The 23617-nt window shown below is 41.5% G+C and overlaps 1 protein-coding gene across 1 annotated transcript in view; it reads right to left on the reverse strand.

Annotated features, from left to right (window-relative positions):
• Positions 1-7278: 7278 nt before the first annotated feature.
• tmem45a (transmembrane protein 45a) overlaps positions 7279-23617 on the reverse strand; it is a 72202-nt gene continuing 55863 nt past the window's right edge. The window contains exons 4-6 of the mRNA XM_078232873.1: positions 19033-19217; positions 9886-10031; positions 7279-7496 (exon numbers count right to left, since the gene is read on the reverse strand). Of these exons, the coding sequence (XP_078088999.1) occupies positions 7403-7496; positions 9886-10031; positions 19033-19217 (425 nt within the window). The 3' untranslated portion in view covers positions 7279-7402. The remainder of the gene's footprint in view (positions 7497-9885; positions 10032-19032; positions 19218-23617) is intronic.

Genomic DNA, 23617 nt, shown 5'->3' on the forward strand with positions numbered 1-23617 from the left:
TTGGTAGTGAAAAAGCGAACTACCCGGGGACTGCATGCCAATACCTATCTATATATGTCATATATTTATGCTGAAAAATTGAATGTAAGCAAGTGTTGGGTTTGTACCCACATCCCCGTCCATTTGAGGGAAGGAATACCTCTCCAATCCCTCCCATTCCATATAGAAGAGACAGTTGAATGGATTCTACATCAAAACTGAACAGGGAGCGGGGGAGATATGAAAGAATGGGAATCGGCTGGCTATGAAATGACTAGGTTTTCAGCTTGGTACCAGCCTGCTTATAATCATGCCTTGCTTCCACCCTCGAGTGATGTGCGAGGTTCCCTATGTTTTAGTAAATCAGGGAAAGGAAAGTTGATGGGGCAAAGTAGATGCAACCTTACAGCTGAATAGCAAGGACCATTAGCGGGACCGAACGGTTCTTCATGATGGCCTTTCCACTATATGGAAGGGGCAGGGCTGCCAACGAACTGATTCTTATGGCCTCAGCACTGAAACTGGCAAACGTAACAGCGGCAGAAGCCAGGGCAACTGGACAGGCACTGGCCGAGGTCTCGGCTGAGCTGGTGGCTGTCCGGACCGTGGCATTGCAAAATCGACTGGCTTTGGATTATCTGTTAGCCTCGCAGGGAGGAACGTGCGCCATTCTAGGTCAGGAATGCTGTACTTATATCCCAGATGCCTCTGAAAATATCACCAACCTGGCCGACCATATTAAGAGACAGGCTGAACAAAATCAAGAGATTGACCGTGAATTTCATGATTATGACCCACTGGGTTGGTTAGGATGGCTGGGTCACGGATTATTCGATTGGATCTTTAAGGTCTTTATGCTACTACTACTACTGCTACTGGGGATAGGATTGCTTGGTTGCTTGTGTAAATGTATTTTTAATCGGGTCATGGATATACCTATTTAATTAGTTGTCAAGATATGACAAAAGGAGGGAATGTGAAGTTGTACGAACTAAGTAATGGCATGATGGGAAAATTGGTCAACTATTTGGTACAATATAAGAATTTCAAAATGCCTGACCCCTATAAGACCTGATAAGGCTGACTCCGCATAACTTAAGACGTGAATAAGGCCAGAGAAGGTCAAGCTATTCCAAAATGCCTGACCTTTGTAAGGCCTGATAAGATTGACTCCTCATAACCTAGGGCTGTATGAGTAAATAAAACAAGATAAGGTCAGGGATGAAGGAATCACCGACCTTCTTCTGTTACATCAAAGGGCAAGATAAGGGTATGAATGATGAGACAAAGTTCTAGGAGATCAGCAGATTGTGCCATGATTAATGACATTGCTTATGATTCCATTACTGATCGAATTCCTGAATAAGCTCTGGTCACGCAAACTGGTAATGATTATGTATAAATACCGAACTGTTTCTTTCTGTAAGCGCGGACTTGAGGAGGAATTAGCAAGTTGTACCAACTGCTCTCTGAACTCAAGTTTCAGCCAATACTGCATGCAGTCTTTCGTAAATAAAGGCTAGTTATTTTGTCGGAACGAACTTTGTTGAGTTTTTCTATCACAGTCAAGAAGCAGGAAAATTTCCACTTCAACACTCCGGTTTCCTCCCACATTCTGAAAGATGTGCTGGTTAGGTGCATTAGTGACTAGGAGAATTTCACAGTAACTTCATTGTAGTGTTAATGTAAGCTTACTTGCGAGTAATAAACTTTACTTGCAGCCAGTTGCACTACTCAGATGCAGCTCTCTTCTAATAAGTGCAGCTCTCCCTCAAGAAGTGCAAGTTAGCTTAAATATAAACTCGCTACACACACTGCTGGGCCCTGCATTGAGTATTCAGGCAGCCAGCACCCATGGCTTGCAATCAAATCAACACTGCCATCATGCAAATGAGATCACCAACTACAACATATGAAAATGGGAGGAAACCAGACCACACTTACTGCTACTTTCAAATTTGGTCAGCATGTTTCAAGAGAATGTGTCCATGTTGGAGATAACACTGAGAAGAGCACAATGCTCCCAAACATAAATAGTGAGAGTTTAGTGGAAATAACAAAGAGCTTGTTTCCTACAACAGAGTTAGGGAGAAAAAAAATTAAGAGGGAAAAGTGATCCAGATCATTTGAATCTGGAAAAAAATCAAGGTAAGTTGAACCCAGAATATTTTCATGGTAAATTAGATCAATAGGACCAGAGGACATACAGTGAAATTGATGAGAAATGAATTTAAACTAGATATGTTGGAAAGAAGTCATGAACTGTTTGGGATTATTTGCGAAACAAAGCAGCATAGTTGGGGAATTTCAAATAAAATTTAAAGGTTATTTATTAGTGTCACAAGTAGGCTTACATGAAGTTACTGTGAAAATCCCCTAGTCACCACACTCCTGCATCTGTTCAGGTATACTGGGGGGGAATTTAGCATGGCCAATGCACCTAACCAGCAAGTCTTTCAGACTATCAGATGCTGGGAAGAGTACTACGGATCCAAGTGTTGAAGAGCTGAATATTTTTTTCTCATCTCTGACTGTCCTCCCCTCCCCCCCCCCCCCCCCACATAATGGGTGGGATTTTACAGCCTCGCTCGTCCCGAAACCATAAAGTGCCACCCGTGGTCAGCAGATGTTTCTATAGTCCGCCCCTCGCCCGCTCCGATTCCCAGGGCCGGCAGGACAATAAAATTCTGGCCACTGAGTCTCTCAGTCACTCTTAATTGAACACAACGTATGGAACAAAGTGCATTCAAGAACAGTGATTTTAATAATTTTTTTCACAAGATAGAGACATCTCATTCACAGACATAAGCATATTACAGTAACTTGGGAAATTAGCAGTAATTCAAGCATTCTTCAAAACTGAACAAAAAGCTTTTGACAATTCCTCATTGATTAAAGTTGAAAAGTAAATCTTCTTTTCTTTGTAAGCCTTCCCAAAAGTATGACTGCGTTCTGATAACACATTGATATATTCATATAGCTACCTAAGGACAGTACGATTTGCCATTTTCAACATGAATACTTCTTCCTGACAACAAATATTAAATATATCAAAAGCCTGTGAAATTTAGTATGACTCAACGTCGTACAATTAAATGGAAAACACATTGATTCATTACCAACCAATATTTAACATTTATTTTAAAAACAAAGCTTTTTGGAAATTTTCTTTTGGTCTTTCCTGAACAATATTGCATTATAAACAGGCTGATTGACAAACTGAATCACACATCACATCAGACAACATTTAAATTAAGTTAAGAACTGAATCGACTCTAAAGGTTGTACTTGTTTTACAAAGTAAGAAACTAAATAATATATTTTTTCTCAGTCATAGAAAATAAATACTAATTTTGAGGTACATACTGCTCATTTAACTATAATATATAATCTATTATAAAAGAGGGAAAGCCAAGTGTATCCAAATTCTATTTGTCTATAAAATGTAAATTCTACAAAAAAATTGCAATGGTTAATTTGTATTTATGTTTTCAAGCTTTCGTGTTCTATCCTTTACATGCTACGCATCAAATACGGTTCTCAAAACATCTATCAATTATCCTGTAAATTATTTATGAATATGATTTTCTGCAAACGTTTAACATTTAAAAACTGAATACATAAATATGTTGGGGTGGAAAGTATTTGGGAGGATGCATAGAAATGTTAAGATGGACTTGAGAGCAGACTGTATCTGAGGAAAAAAAAGAATATTTTGTAAATGCTCAAATCTCTTCTGCATTTTTTGAACTCTGCATCTAGTCATGCATTATTAAATGCCAAGAAAGTGACCATCAGTTGTGTTCTGCCTGTCTTCCAATCATTAAACCCCTAATCAGAGTATTCTGACTGAACTACCAATAATATTGGTCAACTCAAATTACATTTCATACAATTTTTTTAATCACAAGGACTTTGAAATATGATGGCCAATCTAAGGCTGAGGACAGAACTCTAATATAATTTCTTGCATTAAATGGTTATGTACCACTTCTCAGATTTTCATCATTGCCTTCTGTTCTCCCATAGAGGGTGGTTGGAGGGTCAACTTAAGGTTATGGTGTGTGCCCAGTAAGTTTTTGTCCAATTCTGGGGACCCTGAAACTGATCAACTGATCATCATCAGTCATAGAGTCAGTTCCATCACCCACCCCCCCCCCCCCCCCCCCCGCCCCCCAACCCCCACCAAGTGTTGTTGCCCATCCATTGAATCCTGTTTCTGATATGGCACAAGCAAAAAGGATTAAATGAGTCTACAGTATGTAACTGTCAATCAATTCCACTTTTACCAGGATAGTACCAGAATTAAATAGCAGTGCCATTCAGGCAGTTGAGCTGTTTTCCACTTTCCAGATAGGTGGTAATAGTTGCAGCTGTTAATTCAATTCCTTTCAGAAGTTAGATCTAAACTCTCGCTTGGCTACCGGCTCCTTATCTTTCTTTCTTCCCACTTCCTCTTCGAGGTCTCCTGTTCTATTGCCTGCCAGCTAGCTGTGAATTGATTGTACATAGGTGGTTCCACTGACTGGCTGCTGGGGATTTCTGCCAAGCTGTTGGTGGCTGATTGTGATTTTAGGGGTTGGTGGAATGAGTGGCTCCAGTAACTCATTACTAGTTTTGAATGGATTGCTTCTGGTTTTAGCAATTGAGGACAGGGAACTCCTGGTGCTGGCTGTTAGCTGATTTTCAGTGACGGTGATAGCGAGTTATAGGCATTTGGGTTTTCGAGCATTCCTAGCCTGTAAAGCTTAGCCACAAGTTGGATATGATCACTGAAGCATCAAAGGAACATTACAGGTAGACAATAACATTTAATATAACTTCTCAATTTTTCTGGGACATGATTTATTTGCTTTGATTGTGTAACGTATTTTTCTACACCACAAAGTCATGTACATATCCTAAAGTGCAGACTTGTGTGTAAAAGACCTCTGAGAAATGGCAAGTCGTGCTTAAGGACAATAGATGGGCTTGAATGTTAGTCCAGACAGTGCTTCAGAATTAATGCTTGGAGTTTGGAGTGCAATGCCTTAATGGCAAGGAGGAGAGGGGACAAAGGAGGAGAGGGGACAAAAAGCATTAGCTATTATTTAATGACAGATGCCATTAGAATGAAGCACAAATCGTCATTTGCATCATAACTGATAAAGGAGTTTGCAACACATTTCCTTGTCCTTCTGAAAAACTGAATAACAAAAATTTCAAGCAAATATGCTTTAAAAGTACAGCAAAATGTTAGTATCATTAAGGTACACCATTGAATTGAAAAGCACCTATTGTACTACTATGTTTTGGTAATGACTTACATTTCCAACCTTTAAGAGATTTCATTTCATACATTGACCTCTGTGACTTAATTGAATCCTCAATGAGACAGTTGCTAAAAAAATGTATTATTTACAATAAAATGTCCTGTTTCTCTTATCACACTGTCATTGTGGAAACTGCATATTGCTACCAGAAGCATTTGACAATTTTTCTGGCATTAGCCACTACTTTCCAGTCTGTCATGGATCTCATGGGTTTTATTTTCTAACAAGATTTAGAATAAGTTTCTCATTCTAAAATAGGTGTTAAAGAAATTTAAGATTGGTCTTACTATATGGAATCTTTTCCCTTTGAACGTGTTGAACAGTAGACACAATGATGTTTAACTGTTGGAACGTGTAATAGGAGAAATGAAATAATCCAAAAAAAAAGTGTTACCATGAAATAGTACATGGTCCAGTGATTAAGTTCCTATTAAACAATCCCAGCTGGGAATTTTCCCAGAGTTCCTCAATCTGTCAGCGTAACTTCCATCTAAATCCCTTCTGCACGGTGCATCTGGGCACTCCACGGAACTTACGATGGCTGAACAAGAAAACCCCTGGGAAATTCTGGGCACCCATATTTCGCAAGTGGAAATGAAAAATTGTTAGTTTTATGCTGGTTTGATATTTTTTTGTTTGCTAATTGTAACAAAAGCATAATCTCATATATGAAAATACATTTGTGATTATGTGCAGTCTTTCCCCATGATGTTAAACATTTTTCAGAATGAAGCTCTGAAACAAACTTTGCAATGATGCTATTGCAGACACTTTAAGCACATGTGTTGGCGTGAAACTTTGTATTTCACAACAGTGTGAAATGGACTCGCGGCGACTCCGCAGTCCATTTCACATTTCACTTGATTTATTTTTCCATTGGATGTAATAATGCAGAACCAGTGCTAGTTCACTGGTTCTGCATTAATGGTTAACCCCAATCCCATCCCTGTGATCTTTGTTTAAAAATTCCTATTAAGTTATCACTTATTAAATTTGATGTGCAATTATCAGAGAGATAATATTAATGAGACATATCCTATGAGGAACAATCCCACCTCAAGGTTCTATGACACTTAGTCTTCCTCACAGGTTAGTACCAGTGGATAACAGTGGAATGAGCCTAGCTAATAGAGAGCATACTGCAGGTACTTAGAAAGGATAGACTTTAAAGTTCCTTCACAATGTCAAACATCTTCATACATATTTGTCTCCGAGAGACACATTTTCAAAACTGTAAAGTTTACTTCATCAGGGGCACGCATAAAAAAAAGCATTAAAATTATTATAAATGAGAATTGTCATCCCATAGATACACAAACTGAATTTTATATCACCTCAAATTATTGGTGTGGATTTAAGGATTAGAACCTGGATTGAAATAACAACATTTGAGCTGCTGTATGTAAATGTTCTCTGCATATTTTAATTTACACTATGTGTCGGTAGAAGTTTTAGAATCACCATTCTCACTGTTTATAACTGTTGGTTTCTAACCCCTAAATCTTTCTTTCACTTATTGTTCAGGGATTATTGTTGACTTGCCAACCCATTTTTACACAGCATTCAATTCTTCTTTTCAATGGATGTACAATGGGATGCAGGTTGACTGTGAGTTCTTTCTGCAATTGTGGCAAAGGCCAATTTTAACCCTGTGATCTTTATTTAAAAATTTAAACATGTAGCTTGCACCTTTTAAGTTCTCTCGAAGCATTGTCATCGGGAAGATCATAACTTATTTTCACGCATTGCTCATTCTAAGTCATGAGCCCTAAAACACAGGAAATAAAACTTAGACTGCCAGTAGAAAAGGATGTATTTCCCCTATTCACCAGTCACTGAAGGTTTTGGAGAGCAGTATTAAATGTTGATTAACATAAAGTTGCAAATATCACCCTTTCCCCAGTTGATTTCTCAGGAATTAAAGACAGCAGTGCAGAAATGTACACAAGATAAATTAGACCATTTCCACGCATAGGCACACGGCAGTTCATTTGTAGGCACAGGTTTACATGAAAAGGGGTCAACATCAAAACTATTAAAGATTCTGAAATTACTCTTGCAATAAAAAATAAATAAAGGCACAAAGGTGGCAAACTACAATATTAATCGGGCTACATTTCTTCCTCAATCTCTTGATCTTTTTCAGATGATTTCAGCAGTCCCATCTCCAGAGGCGCGATATGCTTTAACTTTGTATGAATCACCCTACAAACACAGAAAATATATTGGCAAAATTAATGATGGTGTGAATGATATTGCAATCATTACAAATGATCTTTTAAAGATGTAAGGCGTAAATCACACTGCAAATCAGCCTTTGGGCTGCAAATGTGTTGCTGGAATAAAATACTAAGAAATATGGCTCAAGTTTGAAGTCTAAAAAATACATTATTTGATTGTTGGTTCATTATGATATAGAGCTTTTATTTATCCAGATTTGTTAGTTGTCCCAAGCACTGCTTTTACTGTTTGCAGGGCACACCATTACTTGCAATTTTTCTTCCATGTCACATATCATTCTGGCTTGGAAATATATCACCATTTCTTCACTGCCACCGGGTTAAAAAACTTTAAATTCGCTCCCTTTTTGATTTGATTTGATTTATGTATTCATATAGAGGGAAAAGTATTGTTTCTTGTGCGCTATACAGACACAGCATACCGTTCATAGAGAAGAAAATGAGAGTGCGCAGAATGTAGTGTTACAGTCATAGCTAGGGTGTAGAGAAAGATCAGGTTAGGTCCATTCAAAAGTCTGGCGACAGCAGGAAAGAAGCTGTTCTTGAGTCAGTTGTTACGTGACCTCAGACTTGTGTATCTTTTTCCCGACGGAAGAAGGTGGAACAGAGAATGTCCGGGATGCGTGGGGTCCTGCTGCCCCTAAACCAGATGGACTGCAGCAGTTCAAGAAAGATGGCTCACCACCGCCTCCTCAAGGCTAATCAGGGATGGCAACAAATACTGGCCTTGCCAACGATGCTCATAGCCGATGAAAGAATTTTTAAAAAAGACTGAGCTTTTAATTGATTTGTCCTCCCCTCATGGAAAACCCTGTCTTGACTGAAAACACTGAAATAATTTCATGTTTACTAAGATTCTAGCATCCATCTACTGAAGTCTACTGGGAGAAACTCCTCCAACTCTCAATCTTAATAATTTAAGTGATTGAATTATAGTGTTTACCACAAGAATAATGCTGTTTATGTGAAGATGCACATTTTGACTCTAGGGGGCAGAATTGTTACAGTACTTTGAACTATATATATTGGCATTTCAAATACAACCAATTTTCATTTCGCCTAATTCATGTTTTTGTTGGCAGTTTTAGCCTTGTTTTTAAGCCTCTGAGTGCGTAACTTTGTTGCTGAGTAAAAATTGTCAGACATTGCACTTCAATGTCATTAATGGTTGTACTTAAAATGTGTTGAGGTGGCGCTTGGGACAGGAAGTGATTTTGGGAGCTGCTCAGTTGTCTTGAATACTGGGTGCTGTTTTCACCGTAGAATTCTGCCCATGGGAGTTTTAATGCAAGGAGGGTGAACTAAAACTGACAGAATGGGTGGGACTTTACAGCCTTGCTCGGGCGAGATCGTAAAATCGAGACCAACAGAGATTTCCGTTCTGGGAACTTCGCCTGCCCCAGTGGTAGAGTTTCGGCCAATGTTTGCAGTTTTCAAATAATGCTTAATAATTTGTAAAAAAAAAGAATCTCCACGGAATCTCCACTTTTCCACAGGAGCTAATTGAAATTAATTTTGAAATACAATTTTATGACTTTAGAACTTAAATTTAGTTCTCAAAATATCACTGAAATCAATAAAACTCTCCAGGACAATCATGTTTTCTGTTTAAGCTTGAAGAAGAAATATTGTTATGGTTTTCAAAGCATTACAGAAGTTGAATAACAGTACAGATCGTTTCTGTCCTTCTTCAGTGAAACATTAGACCTTAACTAAAATAAGTTAATTTGGGGATTTAATTTTATCTGACAGTGTACTGACTAAACAGTGGTTAGGGCGGCACGGTAGCACAGTGGTTAGGACGGCACGGTAGCACAGTGGTTAGGGCGGCACGGTAGCACAGTGGTTAGGGCGGCACGGTAGCACAGTGGTTAGCACTGCTGCTTCACAGCTCCAGGATCCCGGGTTCGATTCCCGGCTCGGGTCACTGTCTGTGTGGAGTTTGCACATTCTCCTCGTGTTTGCGTGGGTTTCCTCCCGGTGCTCCGGTTTCCTCCCACAGTCCAAAGATGTGCGGGTTAGGTTGATTGGCCAGGTTAAAAAAATTGCCCCTGAGATGTGTAGGTTAGAGGGATTAGCAGGTAAATATGTGGGGGTAGGGCCTGGGTGGGATTGTGGTCGGTGCAGACTCGATGGGCCGAATGGCCTCCTTCTGCACTGTAGGGTTTCTATGATTCTATGAATACATTTCTGAAAAAGTTTCTTTGTACAATTGTTATAGTGTTTAAATGAATGAGTGTGTTAGAATAGTGCAACTAAGACATTTTATGTAATGCATCAAGCAGCATGTTCCATAGGTATTTAAGTCTCTTCGTGTTCAAATATCTGAGTGGAGAAAAAAAATATTTGCTCACCAACTGACAACTGCATAGCTAACAGCCACAATGAGGAGTGAGAAAGCATAATGCCAGCAGTAGCACATGGTAATAAACATCATATTGTCATGGCTGGTTTGGTCCCATTCTGGACTTCCATTTGGAGGATACAGAATAAATCCAATCTGTCAACAGAAATGAAACAAGATGGATGAAGGAGATGAGAAATATTTGTGGTCATTTTTAAATTCCACTAATATGGCTCTAAATTAAGTTTATTCCTAATGAAACAATTGCACTGTTTAAAGTTAAAAATTAAGGTCTAGCGATAATGGCTGTCCAAAGGTTCATTGTGACAAAAAAGGCACATGGCTTTGTTAGAGTGATACCTATCAGTAACAACAACTGATCAATAATGTATAAACTTTGAATTAATAGCACATTCTACAGTCATGTTCCTCAGCACTTGGAATATCGAGAAGGCCAATGCAACATGAAGATTGTATTCTTGGACCTAGAGAAGGCTTATGCCTTGGGTGGAAGCTTGAGATGTGCTAGAAGACCAAAGATTCAACTGATGGATCTTCAGTTTGAGCAAAAGCAAGACGATCACAGTGAAAGTATAATGATTGTTTCAAGTAGCTGGGGTCACTGGTGGCAGAAGATGGAAGTATGGAATGGAAATTAAACTACAGATTGGCTCTGATTGGAGTAATTGGAAGAAGTGCAGCGGAGTGTTATGTGATTGAAAAGTGCCACTGAAACTGAAAGGAAGATTCTACACAAGAGTTCTGAGACTGGTATTGCCATTTAGTGTAGAAACATGGGCAGCATCAGGAAGAGAGGAACAATGACTGGATAATAAGAAAATGTGGATGCTCAGGTGGACGTGTGGAATAACAAGGACAAAATCAGGAACCAGCAACAACAAAGGGTCAGTGAAGGTTGTGGGAGCAATAAAGAAAAAGTAGAGGTTAATGCGGTGCGATCATCTATTGTGGAGAGAGGGGAAATGTGCTGAAGTGAGTGATGGAGGTGGGTCTGCGAGGAAGAAGGCTGAAGAACAGATGGAAAGCCGCACTATGAGATGCATAAAAGCAGTGGGATTGGATGACAGACAGGAAGAGATGGAGAAGATCAATCAGCATTGTGGCGATCCCAAGTAAAATGGGAGAAGCCAGAAGAAGATTCATTGTTACCTGGAAATTGTTTCAGGACATTTTTGGGCTGATTTTATATTATGGGGAGGACTTTTCAGTCCTATTGGGTGGGGTGGGGTTTGGACTGGCGGCAGGAACAGAAAATCCCACCAGAGTCCCAAAACACGTTTTACGCTGGGGGGAATTTCCCGTTGTAATTGCCCATGCCCTCCTGACAATGACAGAATAGGTATAACGTGAGATCACCAGCTGAATATATTAACTGTAGCTATCAGCCTTTACGCCTGATCATTCCTCCCCACCCGTTAAAATTGTCCATTCACGCATAACGTGAATCACGACCGGTCTCCCATGACATGAATCTGGTGAGCAGAACCGGCTGGAGGTGTACCGCTGCTGAGTACAATCCCAGGAGGGAAAGGGTCATGCCTGGGTAGTACCTTGGTACTGCCTGCGCACTGCTCTCGGCAAAGTGCCAGGGGGATGTTCCATCGTAGGGGGATTGCAAGGGTATGATGGAGTTCCATGGTGGGGGGATTCCAAGGGGGCGGGGTATTCTATTTTTAATTCTCTGTATTGGGCCACCTTTTAAAAACTGCGTCCCAGTCTTTGCTGGCGGGGTGGGCTCCAACATGATGTTATGAGACCATAAGACATAGGAGCAGAATTAGGCCACTCGGCCCATCGAGTCTGCTCCGCCATTCAATCATGGCTGATATTTTTCTCATCCCCATTCTCCTGCCTTTTCCCTATAACCCCTGATCCCCTTATTAATCAAAAACTTATCTATCCCTCCCCTTCATTTTTTTCTCTAAAAGCCTAAAGGTACAGTGGTGGCTTCCACCCTGTTTTCCCACCGCTACGCCATTCTGCCAGAAAATGAGAAAATTCCACCCCAATTCTTTAGAATACTTTTCAAACACATAAGCAGCATGCAAATAAATATTAGATTTGGACCAGGAATTACCAGTATAATTGTTGATTGTGAAACCAAATGCACAAATATAATTAAATATTTAAACAAATCTAATACTGACTCAATGATCTTCACAAATGTTTTCATTAAGGAGCTTTTGGAATGGCACAGGAATAATTCCTGTATATGTGATATTATCTATTTGCCATCTGGTATTGCTGCAATCATGGCAGTGAGCCCATCAACGCAGAGTAAAGGAAAACAGTGCGACTACAAGGGAAAGGCAAGTTTAGAGACCAAACTGTCGACCTGGATTGCCACTTTTTTTTTTAAAGTATGCTTGTTTGCAACATCAGTTATTACTTAACTTAATTTAAATAAAAAAGCATGGACTTGTGTTCATCATTAATACTCAAAACACGGATGAGTTCTATTGTAGTGTGACAACAATGCTATCTTCTCTGATTCTTCAGTGGAACATTCCGCAGTTGCTAATTATCTTGCTACTCATAGAATCACAGAATCCCTACAGCGCAGGTGGCCATTCGGCCCATCGAGTCTGCACCAACTCTCCGACAGAGTATCTTACCCAGGTCCACCCCCCGCCCGATCCCCATAACCCCATACATTTACCGTGGTTAATCCATCCAACCTACACATCTTGCGACAGTAAGAGGCAATTTACCATAGCCAATCCACCTAACCTACACATCTTTGGGGTGTGGGAGGAACAAACCCACAAACTTTGGGGTGTGGGAGGAACAAATCCACAAATCCCAAGAGGCCAACAGCGAACACAATGAGACAGCCAATGAACCAGAACAGCCGACAAAGAGATCTGCAGTGCAGCAACCAAAGAGGAAAGAGTCGAATTGGACTCCTCTGAAAGGCCGCTGCCCTCGACTTGACATGTATGCCCAAGCCATCAGGAGGTGCGTCAATGCCAGATTCATTAGTTGCACTCACAAGACAGCCCCGAACGTCACCCAAGCACAATGCAACGCCATCAGTGCTCTCAAGGCCAACCGCAACATTGTCATCAAACCAGCAGACAAAGGAGGGACCACCGTCATACTAAATAGAACGGATTACTGCAAAGAAGTGTACTGACAACTGAACAACCAGGAACACTACAGACGGTTACCCGCAGATCCGACCAAAGAACACACCTGTCAACTCAACAGACTGATCAAGACCTTTGATCCGGATCTTCAGAGCATCCTCCTTGCTTTCATCCCGCGTACTCCCCGTGTTGGAGATCTTTACTGCCTCCTGAAGATACACAAGGCCAACTCGGCCGTTCCATCGTATCAGGCAATGGGACCCTGTGTGAGAACCTCTCCGGCTACGTCGAGGGCATCCTGAAACCCATTGTACAAAGAACCCCCAGCTTCTGTTGTGACACTACGGACTTCCTACAGAAACTCAGCACACATGGAGCAGTTGAACCAGGAGCACTCCTCGTCACAATGGATGTCTCGGCACTCTACACCAGCATCCCCCATGACGACGGCATTACTGCAACTGCCTCAGTACTCAACGCCGACAACTGCCAATCTCCAGATGAAATTCTACAACTCATCCGCTTCATCCTGGACCACAATGTCTTCACCTTCAACAACCAGTTCTTCATCCAGACACACGGAACAGCCATGGGGACCAAATTTGCACCTCAATATGCCAACATCTTCATGCACAGGTTCAAACAAGACCTCTTCACCACATAGGACTTTCAACCGATGCTATACACTAGATACATCGATGACATTTTCTTCCTTTGGACTCATGGTGAACAATCATTGAAACAACTATATGATGACATCAACAAGTTCCATCCCCCACCATCAGACTCACCATGGACTTTTCTCCGGAATCGGTTGCATTCTTGGACACACGCATCTCCATCAAGGACGGTCACCTCAGCACTTCACTATACCGCAAGCCCACGGATAACCTCATGATGCTCCACTTCTCCAGCTTCCACCCTAAACACGTTAAAGAAGCCATCCCCTACGGACAAGCCCTCCGTATACACAGGATCTGTTCAGATGAGGAGGATCGCAACGGACACCTACAGACACTGAAAGACGCCCTCATAAGAACAGGATATGGCGCTCGACTCATCGATCGACAGTTCCGACGTGCCACAATGAAAAACCGCACTGACCTCCTCAGAAGACAAACATGGGACACGGCGGACAGAGTACCCTTCGTCGTCCAGTACTTCCCCGGAGCGGAGAAGCTGCAACATCTTCTCCGGAGCCTTCAACATGTCACCATGAAGACGAACATCTCACCAAGGCCATCCCCACACCCCCACTTCTTGCCTTCAAACAACCGCACAATCTCAAACAGACCATTGTCCGCAGCAAACTACCCAGCCTTCAGGAGAACAGTGACCATGACACCACACAACCCTGCCACAGCAACCTCTGCAAGACATGCCGGATCATCGACACAGATGCCATCATCTCACGTGAGAACACCATCTACCAGGTACACGGTACCTACTCTTGCGACTCGGCCAACGTTGTCTACCTGATACGCTGCAGGAAAGGATGTCCCGAGGCATGGTATATTGGGGAGACCATGCAGACGCTACAACAACGAATGAATGAACACCGCTCGACAATCACCAGGCAGGAGTGTTCCCTTCCAGCCGGGGAACACTTCAGCAGTCAAGTGCATTCAGCCTCTGATCTTCGGGTAAGCGTTCTCCAAATCGGCCTTCACGACACACGACAACGCAGAATCGCTGAGCAGAAACTGATAGTCAAGTTCCACACACATGAGGATGGCCTCAACCGGGATCTTGGGTTCATGTCACACTGTCTGTAACCCCCACAACTTGCCTGGGCTTGCAAAACCTCACTAACTGTCCTGGCTGGAGACAATACACACCTCTTTAACCTGTGCTTGGCCCTCTCTCCACTCACACTGTCTGTACCTTTAAGACTTGATTACCTGTAAAGACTCACATTCCAACTATTATCTTGTAAATTGAGTTTGTGTTTTTATATGCCCTGTTTGTGAACACAAGTCCTCACTCACCTGATGAAGGAGCTTGAGACTCCAAAGCTAGTGCTGCCAAATAATCCTGTTGGACTTTAACCTGGTGTTGTGAGACTTCTTACTGTGCTTACCCCAGTCCAACGCCGGCATCTCCACACAGTGTGGGAGGAAACTAGAGCACCCGGAGGAAACCCACACAGATACGGAGAGAATGTGTAAACTCCACACAAAAAGTCACCCAAGATTGGAATTGGACCCAGTCCCTGATGCTGTGAGGCAGCTGTGCCTCTGTGTCACCGTGCCATCCCTTCATTGAATTTTCTTCATTGAATTTTTGAAAAAAGGGAAAATTACAAATATACAAAATGTTCAAAGTAAGGAAACAAAGAAAATCCCTAGAGAGTAAAAAATCCAGATGAGTTATGTTCAAATTCATATCCAATCCTTAAACTACCGGTTTCAACACTGTATGATGATTGTGATTTTATGTATTATCATCTTGGCAACAGGAACCTATATAAACAATATAATCAAACCACTGTTCTCTGGGTTCGAGAGGGCAAGAAACACCTTCTTAAAACAGGGAAATGAATATCTGTGAGTGAACGAAATTGGGCAAACATTTTATATCAAACATTTTCAAGATATTTTCACTCACTTCTGGTACTAAACTAATAAAAAATCGATTAAAGTTCCACAAAATATTATGAAACACTTCTCATCAGAGAAACATACTGTGCTTTAAAACTTGCCATCAGTGTTTGCTATTTCTTTGAGGGTACTTTGAGGGGGTGACATGGTGGTGGCATGGTGATTAGCGCTGCTGCCTCACAGCGCCAGGGACCCGGCTTGGGTCATTGTCCATGTGGAGTCTGCACGTTCTCCCTGTGTCTGCGTGGGTTTCCTCTGGGTGTTCCAGTTTCCTCCCACAGTCTGAAAGACGTGCTGGTTAGGTGCATTGGCCATGCTAAATTCTCCCTCAACGTATCCGAACAGGCGCCAGAGTGTGGCAACTAGGGGATTTTCACAGTAACTTCATTGCAGTGTGAATGTAAGCCCATTTGTGGCTCATTTGACAGAGAATGTATTTACCAGATTCCAAAACTGTTACTCTTGTTCTGCTTTTATTACTTTTGGATGAAAGAGCCTTGGAGAAATTTGTTGTGTCTGGGAAGAATAGAAAAAACAGCCTAGACAAAGGTAAGGAAGATTTGCAAACTGGGCGGGGATTTGAAGGGTAATTACCATGTTTCACATCTAATTACTATAGAACTAACAGTATTGAACACTCAAATGTCTCAAATCCACAAGGTTCAAAACACAGCACACACAGTTAGTACCACGTGTGCAAAGATACTAAAAGCCATTATTTTCTGAATAAGTATACTGATCAAGTTCAGGATAATAATGCTGGAGAATGAATTATTATGTTTGTTAAAAGTTGCAGCCATACTCCTAAATCAAAAGACACTTTGAAACAGTGGGGGCGATTTTCTGTTCCCGTTTTCATTGGGCGGGAACATTGGAAAGGCATCACAATAAATTTGCATCTGATTATTGGCCTCTCCGTCTGATATTTCACACACACACACACACACACACACACACGGACGCACAATTACCTGGGTTCTAAATCCTTCAGGCTCCTAAGAGCCTTCAAGGTCACTGAGATGGGGTCTTAAGCAGAAATACCCATATAGCCCACATACACTGCTCCACAGAAATGGTGTTTGATCAGCACTCGAGTACTAAACATGCAGGTTTCAGGTTTACAACCTCCAGGCAAATTCAAATTATGGTAATCAGCAATTAGGACTGAAGTTGTTTGCTAAACCCCGGCTTTCAAACATGCTCATGAAACAGGTGATTTTGCACCTGTTTCACCCTTTGGCCTAAATAAACACCACCTTCGGTTTTTGACTAGATTCTGCACTCAGCCTGTCAATCATTGCAAAGCAGCAATAAGAAAAAACAACATTACAGCTAGATAGTTAAAACAGCAGAGAGGATGTGATTCAGAAGTGACCTTGCCGACTAGAAAAGGTAAGTTGAGAAAATAACATCAAAATAAGCCATGAAGCCTGATGTCAGGAGATTCTTTATCACGCAAAGAGTAATCAGGTAGACCCAATTCTAGCAATGTAGTGTAAACCTTGAACAATCTCAGATATAGTTGGATACTATGAGCCAGATTTTCACTATCAAGGTGGGTAGTTCAAGTCAGGAAAGTTCCTGAATTGGCAGAACTTCCTTGATGTAAACATCCCAGTCATGTGCAATTTTGGCTGCCAGAGTGGGGTGTGTGAAGAGGTGGGGCAAGGGCTTGATCAAGTTGGGGACTGCCACCTCTAGACATAGTTTGGAGGTGACCACGGAGGTAGCAAGTGCTAAGGCGGGCTGGTTGGAAGGCCTGCCTTGGCTCTCCAAGGCTTTGGTCCAGTTTTACAAAAGACCGTTAACCCTTTTAGCTTTCATTTTCAGCCCCCATCCACACCGCCCAATGTTACCTCGTATCAGCCAAACCACCTCCATTCCACCTCACACCTTCTATACCACTTCTAAGCCACTCACCCAGTATTCACTATGGGCAGACCTCAAAAGGCATGTGGAAATGAAAATACATTTATTTTCTAAAAATCGAACAGAGCTCCCACTCATGCACACTCATACACCAACATTCATGAAACCCATTCAAAGATTTAAAATCCCCTCGAGTGGTCAGTTTTAAAAACAAACAAACTCCTATTCAGTAACCAGATCCTTTAATAGCCTGCTAAAACTGTCAATCAAAATATGAATTCAGTCTCTCTGCTGAGGCAAGTGCTTTTAGACTTTTTGAAACTCAACCAAGTATTTGTAATGGGCTCAGCTCTCAAAACAGAACATGACCTGTCAATCAATGGACTCTCAGCAGCATTTGTGTTTTTTCATTCTACTTGACAGCTACAGCTTAATCTATTTCATTTTTAAAAGGCTGGGGATTTAAATAATTTGGATAATGACACTTTAAGCAGACACTATCCACCTTTCAAAAACATGAACATCTCTTTTGTGAACCTGTGACTCCTACACTGTGGGTTATGGTCCTTGGAACTGTGAAAACAAAGTATTTTTGAACTCAGCACCAAGTTCAAATAGCCCTGCTGAATTTGGGCTTCCTGCCTGTGTGATTCACCAACTGTCTTCTATTCCATAGCAGAGCAAAAATGGGACTTTCCTGAAAGGAACAGCATGGTGGCACAGTGTCTAGCTTTCTCACCAGGTCTGCGTGGGTTTCCTCCCACAGTCCAGAGATATCCAGATTAGGTGGATTGGCCATGCTAAATTGTCCCTTAGTGTCCAACGCTATGTAGATTAGATGGATTAGCCATGGTAAATGCATGGGCTTTGGGAATGGGGCGGGGGGGGGGGGGGGTGCTGAGGACAAGCCTGGGTAAGATGTGCTGACTCAAATGGGCTGAATGGCCTCCTTCGGCACTGTAGGGATTCTACGGTTCTGCATCTGGGTCCTGTCCACCATTTTTAAAGACATCTAGAGCTGGCCCGGTTCCATGAACATCTGGCCTTATGATGGGGTTTTGATAATGAACCCAATGGGCTGAATGGACTTTTTTTGTTTACATTGTTTTTTGTATTTTAACTATGTTTGTGTTATTGCTGCACACATTAACCTTTCTTTTTTTAGTCATTTTTATGGGACGGGTGCGTCATTGGCTGGGCCAGTGGTTAATGCTTATCCCTAACTACCCTACATTTCAGAGAGCTTTTGAGAGTCAACCACTTTGCAGTGAGTCTGGAGTCATATGTCGGCCTGACCAGGTAAGGGTGGCAGATTTCCTTCCCAAAAGGACATCAGTGAACCAGCCACATGTTCAAGGCTTTTATCTGCATAAATCAATATAATTTTGGCTCTCATTATCACAAATCTAATTTTGCTCCTTTACCCTTATTCTTGTCCCCGTCTATTCATTTTCTATCAACCGGGTCAACTGTTTTATGCCTAATGATACACACTGGAATTAGTGGATTTAGTTGAGCAATTACATGAATAGTTTATAACAGGGCCAAGGGGAGATTCAAACGGAAAGAATCCCTTACCTGCCAGAACCAGCTGCCTTGCAGTATACAAAGGCTTGTCCTCAGAAGCTCCAGTACTATATTCCCCCGGAGGAAGACTTCGAGAAAGATGCTAATGGAACCGCCAAATATTGCCACCAGCAGCAGGATGTGCACATGAATGTCAAGCATCGCACGCCCATGGACGTGGTAATAAAACAAAAAACCTGCAGAGTAAATAACATGATTATGGAGACTGGGGTGAGGTGGAAAGGGGGGGGGGGCTGGAGGAGAGTGATTACATTCTTTATGATTTTCTTACATTCTAGATATTATCAAGCGAATTACTGAAGGTGTGAAGTCAAACATAAATAAAGATTTGGTGCTTTTTTGTTTGGTGGTGAATTTTTGTGGCCTTCTCTTAAATGCCTGCTGTAACTTTTGAACTTCTGTCAGGGGCGTGGCTGAAATGAAAATGCACAATCTGAAAGATTTGCAGAGATTCAACCCGTCTATCTTTTGCATTGAAGAGAAACACACACAGCTTAAATATAAGCAAGAACAAATGATCCAACCATCTACCCATACTTGTTTCGCAATGGCTTCAATCTCCCACACGTATATACAGAAAACCCCACCATATACACACTGGAGGAGTTAAAATAATAAATGTTTTTCATTAAGGTTAATAATGAACTTCATTGTCTATTCATAAAGTATGCAAACTGCTTTTCAGAGAGCCCTGGGGAATTTATAATTAACTTATCACCTCAATAGGATGCAAATAAAAATTCTACAGCATCTATATTTTGAATTACAAAAGTACAACCTTCTAATAGGGTCCCATCGAGCCCAATTCCATATACAACAGATTAAGGCATGTTAAGATGAGTGTTTCCCAACATGATTTTAATTCCCTGGTTTTCTGATGATGTCAGGTAAAAACATTGTGAAGAGACACCTTGAAGGTTAAAACTAAACAAGATTATTTACGGCTGCATTCCAATTCAATTTAATTACTTATCAGAAAGACCAAAACACATCTGGAGTTATTTATAATGAGAAAAATAATTATTTTAATCTGCATGAAACGTTTGAGTATATTCTTTGAGGTGGTCTGAAAATCTAACTTTTATTAGAGTTGATGGATTATGACATTGTTGCCTTTAAATTACATATTTACAGATTTAGAAGACAATCTTAATAATCCTATGGTTCTTTACATTTTATTGCAACATTTACACTAGATTGTCCTTTGCAGCATGTCAAAACCAATGTAAAGCTACAGTTCTCTTAATCACCCTCCCTTCACATGCAATGATGCACAAGGATCATGGGACAGCTGAATTTACTCTTATTAAAACTGGTGATGGCAATTAGAGACAAATAATTGTAATGCCATTATTCTTCTCTGCATGCAACTTTAAAGACCTGACAGGAAAATTAAAAAATAAAATGCAGTTCCTCTACAGACTGATAATGTAGAACATCACAGTGGCACAGGTTAGAGAAACACAACATCCTCTTCCCAGTTTGATGATTTGTAGATGAGCCTCCTGCCACATGAGGAAGAGTGACCTGATTGGCACTCTGGATTATCCTCCCTTAATGAAAGAAGACATATATTTCTCTCACATGTTTAGTGTTTTTGAACTCAAGACACAAGTGCTTTGCAGCCAAAGGAATGGCCTGCCGGCGGGGTTGGGGGTGGGGGCAAATTTGACAGAAGTGCAAAAATTGGTTTCACGCCAGCGTGAATTTCCTGTGGCATTTTCCACTGGTGCCTGCCATGTCGGATCGGAAAAGCTGCTGGAGGCTGGCAGGAAACTTATTTGCAGCTTGCTAGTGGAATGCAGATGAAGGCCCGAGCAGAATCTTCCACTCGCACCTGGTTCTCCGCGACGCCAGCGGGGAAACACTCCAGTGCAGAGCATGTCTGGAACAATATGTCATGCAGAGGTCAGGATTCACCTGAACAATACGTGGGGCTGCCACCAGAGTTCAGAATGTCGACCGCCAGCAACCCTGAAACATCACAGTAACGGGAGGTGGGAGCATCTGCAGGTGGATATTCCAGATTCAGTGCCATTGAGGAGGTCCATCTTCCAGCCTTAGAGTGTTCCTGGAGATCTATCTTCACTTTCAGGAGACCCATCTACTTTCTTCAATAACAGGTCAGTAATGTTGAGCTCCTTTTCAATAAGGCAGCCAGATGTGATGACAGATTCTGCATCATCAGCTGTTCCCGTCACAGAATACGGCGGCAAATATCTGGTTGCATAATTAATGAGGTCGGGGCCATAGGACATGGATGGTTTCCTGGCAACCTCCGCAGCAGGAAACATTCCCTATTCCCACCTCCTCCACGGGACTTGGTTCCCAATGGGAGAATTCCACCCATATATTTTACAGAATTGTTACAGTGCAGAGGAAGGCCATTCTGCCCATCATATCTGCTTTGGATCTCTGGATGGGCATTTCACCGATTGCCATTCTTCTATCTTCTTCCTGTTACACTGCACATTGTTTCTTTCCAAATAATCAGCCAATTCCCTCTTGAATGCCTTGATTGAACCTGCCTCCATCACACTCACATGTAGTGTATTCCAGACCTTAACCACTCACCAGATGATTTTTTGTTCCCATATCACTTCTGCCTTGTTTTGTTCACCAATTTACCTTAAATCTCGATCCTTCCGCTAATGGTTCCCCATATCTACCCTGTCCAGGCCCCTAATGACTTTGAATATTTCTATCAAATCTCCTCTCAGCCTTCTTTTCTCCAAGGGAAAGAATCCCAACTTCTCCAATCTATCTTCATATGTTAAAGTCACTGCTCCTCTGGCATCCAGTACTGCATGAACAGAAAATTCTTGTTTTCAAATTCATTCATTTCCCCATCCCTCCCTACTCTATAATCACCTTCAGCTCTACAACCCTCTGATATGTCTGTGCACCTCCAATTCTGGCCCCTTGAGCATCTCCGATTTTAATCGTTCCGCGACGGTGGCCATACATTCAGCTGCCTAAAATCTGAAATTCCTATCCAAAACCTCTACACTTTACCTCTCTTCCCTGCTTTACTTTTCCCTTCTTTAAGGCACTCCTTAAAACCTACATCTTAGGCCTAATGTCTTCTTGCATGACTCAGTGTCAAAATTTTATTTGATAGAATTAGTGTCTTGGGACATTTAATTGCATTATAGGGGCTATGTAAATACAGCACAAGTTGTTGTTGTTGCTATGTGAAAATCACAGCAACTAATTTGCATACACCATGGTCCCACAAACAGAAACAGCAATGCAACAATGACCTGTTTGTTGAGAGCTAAATATTTTGTTCCAGATACCTGGAAAACTCTCTTCTTCTTCCACCTGGGAGAGCCTCAGTTTAACATTTAATGAAAAATATGCACCATTGATGATGTAGTACTTCCTCAGTACTGTACTGGAACATCAGCCAAGATTATGTGCACAAGCTCCTGGAGTGGGGCTCAAGCAACAACCTTCCAATTCAGAGAACAGATGGGTACCACTATGTCATAGCTCACAGCAATGTATCTCGCATGTCAAGAGGAAGTGGCCAGGGCTCAGCACTCTTATGAACCCTATCATCAGGAAATGTTTTGTGCTCCATTGATCTGATGCCTCCATTCCACTTAGAAATTGTAAAACATGTTGTCCTTTTACAAATAACCTGCACCTTGCTTCACACTTCTTTAGACAGCTGGCTGACTGCTTTGGCATGTGTCACTTTAACAGCTGGAGAGTATTTATGGCAGAAGCTTTTCAAGCAATGGGCAGAAGCTTTCCCAGCGTATAAGATGTCTGTGGGTCAACCTCGAGCAGGTGTCATGGATGTACAGTCGTCTCCAATCAGAAACTGAGCAGCCAAAGACAGATCTCCTCTGTGGTACTTAGGAAAGAGTTTCTGGGGCAGTAAATGAGGATCTGGGAGAGAAGATGTGTTCACAATGCATGACGTATAAGCACACCCGCTTGTTATTGAAATGTTCACAAATGCAGATGAAAGACATTTCCATCCTATCCAGGAAATTACAGAATAGAGGCAAGAGTGCAAAAATAAAAGTGTCTCCATGGAAAAAAAATCTAACTGCTCGTTATGTAAATGCATTTTTTTCTAATCGCTCCTTTAATTCTTTTAGCATTGATCTTAAATTGATGCCCTCATGCTACTGTGTCTGCTGTGTAAACAACCAACCAATAATTATCTTACTGTTACCCAGCAACTCTCAACGGTTACTTTAACAACACTTCATTACCCTATGACCTCTACCATGGAAAAACACAACAGCACCAATTTCACTGCAATCTTCCCTTCTGTTCCACTCTGACTTGGATATATATGTGATAGCCCCTAGGGACCTATATGGGAAAACCCTGATTGACCTCCCGGTGGGACTCATAGAATACAAGTTCCCATGGTGAGCAGTAATTATCTAATCAGGTGGAACTCATATCACGAGCCTTTATAAAACAGGCCTCTGAACGGGTCCATTTTTCTATCGTCCCAAATGGGTCTTATGGATATGCACCACAGGTTTGTGGTTTAACTTTTGCTCTGTGAAACAAAACGCCATTCCTTTCCAGTTGGCTTCCTGAGTTA

The sequence above is a fragment of the Mustelus asterias genome, chromosome 17 (genome assembly GCF_964213995.1).
Source record: "Mustelus asterias chromosome 17, sMusAst1.hap1.1, whole genome shotgun sequence".
NCBI lineage: Eukaryota > Metazoa > Chordata > Chondrichthyes > Carcharhiniformes > Triakidae > Mustelus > Mustelus asterias.